Raw genomic sequence first — 5,778 nt, forward strand, 5'->3', positions numbered from 1 at the left:
GACGGTATGAAGTACGATCCGGTGAACTCCATCAAACTCACTAGAGAGGCCTTGGCCTTACTTGATGTACCTAAACAGCAAGCTACAACGCTATCGAGACATGGTTGGCGACCACCTGAATCAGATCAAGTAAAGATCAACACCGATGCAGCTGTGCGGTTCACAGAGGAGAAAAGCGGAGCGGGGGGTGTCGCCCGCTCCCAGACAACACCGATGGGCGCCTGGTGCAAGCCCCATCTTGGGGTCACTGATCCTATGATCGCCGAGGCGCTAGCCCTACGGGATGGAGTAATCTTCGCAAATCTGAGAGGCTATGCCAATGTGATTATGGAGACCGACAGTCTGGAGATTGTGAATCTATGGAACACTCGCCGCAACAGTCGCTCTGTTGTGGCACTAGTTTTCTTTGAAATTGATGAGCTAGCGGATAGTTTTCATTCTTTTGTATTTCAACATGTTAGTAGATCTGCAAACGGTTCAGCACACTTGTGTGCCCAGCGTGCATGTAATGTATCTATAACCAAGAGTTGGCTCTCTGAGATTCCGAGTTTCCTGGTTAGCAGCCTATTGGCTGACCGCCCAGCGAACACTTTTGTTTGAATAAAGCTCAGAAGTTCCATGAAAAAAAAGAGAAAAAATTACCGGGCAGATGGGCCATGAGGCTGGAATGTGATTACGGAGAAGAAACCCACCCAGCCCACATAAACGGTGTAGACCTGAGTTGCTAGTTCGACCTCGGACCTCCAGAGTCCCGGAAGAAACAGGGGTTCCGAAGCAGAAGATCGGAGGAAGAAGAGGGATCAGGCATGGACATCATCTCGCAGCTGCAGGAGCAGCTCAACGAGATGGCCATGGTGGCCGTCAACACCTTCGGCACGCTGCAGCGCGACGCGCCGCCCGTCCGCCTCTCCAACAGCTACCCCGACCCGCTCAACCCGAACCCTAACCCCGACGGCCCCGCCTCCCAGCCCCAGCCCCAGGCCCCGCCCGCGCCCGGCGCGCCGCCGCCGGCACCTGTACCGCCGCAGCCACCGCAAGCGCCGCCCCAGCCGGCCCTCGACCTCGCCGAGCAACCCAAGGCCATGAGCCACGCGCTCGTCCTCGCCGCAAAGAAGGTGCGCATCCCGTGCCCTCTCGCATCTCCCCCCTTTTATTCTCTGTTCGACACCTGCTCGAGGAATTCCCAGTTCCTACAACTTATTTTGATAAAACGAGCACTTATATATGACCCTGATTCAAAACCTGCAAGGCATTAGCAACTAATTCATCATCCTGATTCCAAACACAGATGTCGCCTCTCTTCTGTGAATGAATTTAAACCGATTTCCCTCCTAAATTGCACTCTCAAATTTTTGACAAAGCTGCTAGCTAACATGTTGCAATCCATTATCCTAAATTCGGTCAATATAAAACAATAAGGCATTATTAGACCCAGAATATGCTGTGATTAATAAAAGAATGAGGGTATAGTTCCTGATTACTAGCAGGGCATGTTGTGTCAGGTCCGTGATATCGATATATTGGGTTAGCTGACCTAGCTGTTAGATGATCCGTGCTCCTGTTTCTTTTACTGTTCTTCTGTTTTACCTGCAATGCTTACAAGACCGTTGCTGGTAGAGTGGAAATTTGTCTGTTTTATCATTTGTGTCATACAGCTAGAGCACATAGTATAGCGAAAGTGCCCATGTTTTGTCTTACATGGACATTATGATCAGCATACTTCTCCTCTCTTAGGTTGTAATCGTGATAATTATACTCTCTTTGTCTTCCACGCCTTCTGCGATTATGATTTTATCATGTGATAGTGTCATGCCATATTTCATCTGTAGTACACAAACATGAAGCACAATTTTGCTAATCTCGAAAGAGACCAAACTTGTGCTGAAATGTGCCTCTAGTTACTACTTTCAGTATTGTTCTGACAATAGTAAAAAAAAACATTGTCCCTTCCATGCAGTTTGATGCTCTTGTTGCTGCATTACCACTGTCATCTGAAGAGGATCAGTTGAAAAGAATTCAAGAACTTCAGGTATGTTTCAGCTTCACGGTGTCAGTATCAGAGTAGTATGATCAGCGAACATAGGCTAACTTACCAAAATAGTTACACAAGGAATTATGCAGCAGGCATTTCTGAATCAAAGGGCACTAACACCCTTTATTATGAAAAACTTGAAAACTAAAGCATCTGTTACACATAACATAAGAGAAAGCTATAGAAGGATGCAGCAGCACCTCATTTATAGGAAAAGTACTTACAAGACGGCAACATGTAATTTGCAACTATACATCTGCTATTTTCACTTGGATGTGGTCTCATTGTATCTGCTACTGGCAGTTTAACATGTTTTAGTATATTATACTATTGTGCAAATGTTATGCTTTCTCCTGTTTGTTCTGCTTGTGCGTAGCATTTCATGTTAGACCTGTCCTCCTGAAAGATTTATCTCTGAAGACTAGTAATGAACGTTTGTGTTCTTAAAGTTAAACCGAAGAAAAGCAGATGCTTGATGTTACAAGTTTATAACGTTTCATGGTAATTATTTTTAGGACAAAATTAGTTCCTCCTGATATTTTCCAGAAAATGGCCACCATTTTTCAGTACCCGATTACCCATCAGCGAATTCTTGTTTTATGGGTTGTCTTGGCAAATGCTTAACAGTGCATCGTCTAAGATCCACATTTACCTTGTTTTTATCCTGCAATCAAATCATGTAAACTTGAAATTTGCAGGCAGAGAACGAAGTTGTTGGATTGGAGCTTCAGAAACAACTTGAAGCTGCTGGTAACATTTTTGAATTTTGCACTTCTTATCATGGTATAGCTGACTAACAGCTAATGTATATATATTGTTCCTTCCACAGAACTGGAATTGGAACGGGTTGAAGTGTTGTTTAATGAAGCTACAGATAACTGTATAAATTTGAAGAAGCCAGATTAGTAATATTATGCATGTAAGTTTGAATGGCATCCTTCCCCGGTATATTAGTAAACTATCAACCATCAATTGGTTATTGTGTTTTCAGCACGGGATGTTTTTGCATAGCCTAAAATAGTGAAGTAGGCCTTGAGTTAACTCCCATTCAAATTTGTGCCATTTCAGGTAGCCGCACCTGTGTTGGTGGAGACATGAATTTCCAGCATTCTGGTGTTTACTTTCTTGTACAAGTCTCTAAAATGTCTTGTGCAAGCCTCTAAAATGTCTTATATTTGTTTACAGAGGGAGTAGTTCCTAATGTCTTACAGCTTCCAAGCTAGATTTGTCGACAGTAATGTTGTCTTGTTTTAACTTGCGTGCATTGATATTCCATGAGCACTTGCTGGATGAGTTATTAAAGTTCAGTGTTGTAACACCTATACCCTGAAATAGTTTAAAGAATCCTTTGCGTGGATTGGTCTGGTAAAAGTTCACCGGGGTAACTGAAATGATATTTCACTGTCAAAGAAAGAGCATAGGATGGACATCTCATGATCACTCAAAACACTGAAGCTATGCCTGATTCGAACAATGGCAGTTCTGATGGTGAAAACAAACACACTAAACTTTCTAGGGGACAGACACATATATCCTAGAAACATCTTATTTTCTCGGCTTCAGTGACCCCCCCTGGTCTCAGGCATACTTGCAAGTGCCTAGACCTGCAATGAAGTTAAGTGAGAAAGAAGCGGTCAGATGAGCACAAGAGAGAGATTTGAGAAACGGCGGCATGAGATGAGATGTGTGATGCTTACTGGGGTCGGTGATGCTGATGATGCCGGTGGCGTTGAAGAAGCAGTTCCAGGTGTTCCTCCCCCTGGCCTGGTAGTAGGCGTTCATGGCCACCGAGGCCCGCGACAGCAGCACGCCGCCGTTCTGCGCGGAGCAGCCCCCCGTGCCCTGGATCGCGCTACAGTCGCTCTCGGAGCAGGCGAACTCCAGGTTGGCCCTCAGCGCCGCCTCGCCCGTCGATGGCTTGGCCACGCACCACGTCTTGGCCGCAGCCTGCAGCAGCAAAACTATGAGTAAATCAAGAGCTGAAGAACATGGCACCTGGAGCAAGATGAAGATAAGCTGTCTGTCAGGAGAATGACTCTCACCTGTTTCTGCTGAAAGCTTGGTGCCGCTGCCGCTGAAAGAATTCGCCACAGAGAGAACAATCGATCGATGTTAGAAACTACAGTATAAATAGATCAGAGACCAAGCAGTAAAGTAGTACATCTGCAGAGAGATTTTGCCACGGAATTCGGAGAATCTCGAGCAAGTTGAGGATGCAGATGAGATTGAGGAGTGATGGTACCGTGAGTGCAGTGCGTCAGCAGCACGAGAGCGGAGGCGAAGGCCATGAGCCTGACGGTGGTTGAACCCGAACCCATCTCTTTCTTGTGACCAAGAGAGAGGACGCAAGAAACTGTTTTCTCTATGTTATATGTGAGGATGCAGAGGAGAAGGTGTGTGCCGCCGTTTCAGTTCATGCTCGCGGCGTGGCGGTGTGTGCGTGTATATATGCAGACGAAGAAGAAGAGGGGGGAAGCCGAAGCAGAAAGGGTGTGCTGCAGAAGCGGTTCACCGCAAAAAGAAGGAAATAGCAAATCCAATTTATGCCCAGCATTCATTGCGGGGTTGCCGCATTTATATCTCGCCAAAACGCCTCCGTTTCTTCTGAGCATGAAGAAGGAGCAGGCAAGCCGGATCGGGGACGGGTCAGTTACGACCATGGTTTTACGAGACAAGTGACCAGGAAATGACGCGAAAATAAAAACGACACAAGCACTGTCATGCTTTGTGCGCGTGGTATCTCTACGACACGACACGACACGCGAGGTAAACTCGGTTCTAAGTATCAATATACCGCTAGCAGGCTTGCTTCTACCTATCATCAGGTATATGCTACACTTCCAACAAGACTGCCATAGTTAGGATTCGGTAAAACCGAGCTCGAGCTCATGTGAGCTTGACTGTAAAAATGTAAAAAAAAAATCTGATTTTTTTAGCAAATACTCCCTCCGTTTCTAAATATAAGCATTTTTTTTAAAGATTTCAATACGGACTACATGCAGAGCAAAATGAGTGAATCTACACTCTAAAATATGTCTATATACATCCGTATGTAGTTTCTATTGGAATTTCTAACAAAACTTATACTATAACGGAGGGAGTATTAACAAATGTTTTGATATCTTCCAAAGTTTCAGCATCGGATGATATTCATTGAAAACGTGGCAAAAAGAAAAAAAAAACAAAATCGATGCTCCAAACGTGTTATTTCCGAGCCTTTTGGAGCATCATTTTTTTTTCGGCCATGTCTTCCACGAATGTCATTTTCTAATTAAACTTTGCAAGCAATGGACACATTTCTCAATGTTTGCTACATCTAACAGGTCTTGGCCCACTGAAATTTCAAAGAAGTTTCACTTGCATATGGGATGTGTATGTAGTTTAGCCCACATTGACAGTAGAGAGGAGACACCAATTTACAAGGTTGTCTTTTACACTAATTCTTATAGCATCTACTACTACTATAAAAGAAAGAAAGGGGCAGATCCAAACAATCACACCCATTCATCATCAAAATCTAATGGCCCTTAATCATTCTGTGTTTAACGCTACCAACCACGCAACAAGCCACGATCGATCGCTAATCGCCTCGCAGTCAAAAAAAAAGAAGAGAACCGCCCCCGCACGACCTCCTCCTCTGCAGACCGCCGCCCCCCGCACGACCTCCTCACCGCTGCCTCCGCCAGAGCCGCCCCGTCCCGCCAGAGCCGCCCCGCCGTCGCCGGGAGTCTCCCCGCCGCGGGTCG

At 45.4% G+C, this 5,778-nt stretch overlaps 2 protein-coding genes across 3 annotated transcripts; one reads left to right on the forward strand and one right to left on the reverse strand.

Moving 5' to 3' along the window:
• Positions 1–721: 721 nt before the first annotated feature.
• LOC119332356 (mediator of RNA polymerase II transcription subunit 21-like) lies at positions 722–3,389 on the forward strand. Its single transcript, XM_037605539.1, has 5 exons — positions 722–1,115; positions 1,958–2,029; positions 2,731–2,782; positions 2,862–2,951; positions 3,101–3,389. The coding sequence occupies exons 1-4, from the start codon at positions 807–809 to the stop codon at positions 2,936–2,938; spliced, it is 510 nt and encodes a 169-aa protein (XP_037461436.1). The 5' UTR covers positions 722–806; the 3' UTR covers positions 2,939–2,951; positions 3,101–3,389.
• A 25-nt stretch (positions 3,390–3,414) lies between these two features.
• Positions 3,415–4,558, reverse strand: LOC119332357 (major pollen allergen Ole e 10-like). 2 transcript variants are annotated; one of them, XM_037605541.1, is made up of 4 exons: positions 4,275–4,558; positions 4,075–4,106; positions 3,730–3,979; positions 3,415–3,636 (listed from the first exon to the last, which is right to left on the reverse strand). In XM_037605541.1, exons 1-4 carry the CDS (start codon positions 4,348–4,350, stop codon positions 3,611–3,613), a joined length of 384 nt encoding a protein of 127 aa, XP_037461438.1. In that variant the 5' UTR covers positions 4,351–4,558; the 3' UTR covers positions 3,415–3,610. The 2 variants fall into 2 exon arrangements, with proteins under 2 accessions (XP_037461438.1, XP_037461437.1); XM_037605540.1 differs by having other exon boundaries at positions 4,075–4,151.
• Positions 4,559–5,778: the final 1,220 nt, after the last annotated feature.

The sequence above is a fragment of the Triticum dicoccoides genome, chromosome 7A, assembly GCF_002162155.2.
Source record: "Triticum dicoccoides isolate Atlit2015 ecotype Zavitan chromosome 7A, WEW_v2.0, whole genome shotgun sequence".
In the NCBI taxonomy this organism is placed as follows: Eukaryota; Viridiplantae; Streptophyta; class Magnoliopsida; order Poales; family Poaceae; genus Triticum; species Triticum dicoccoides.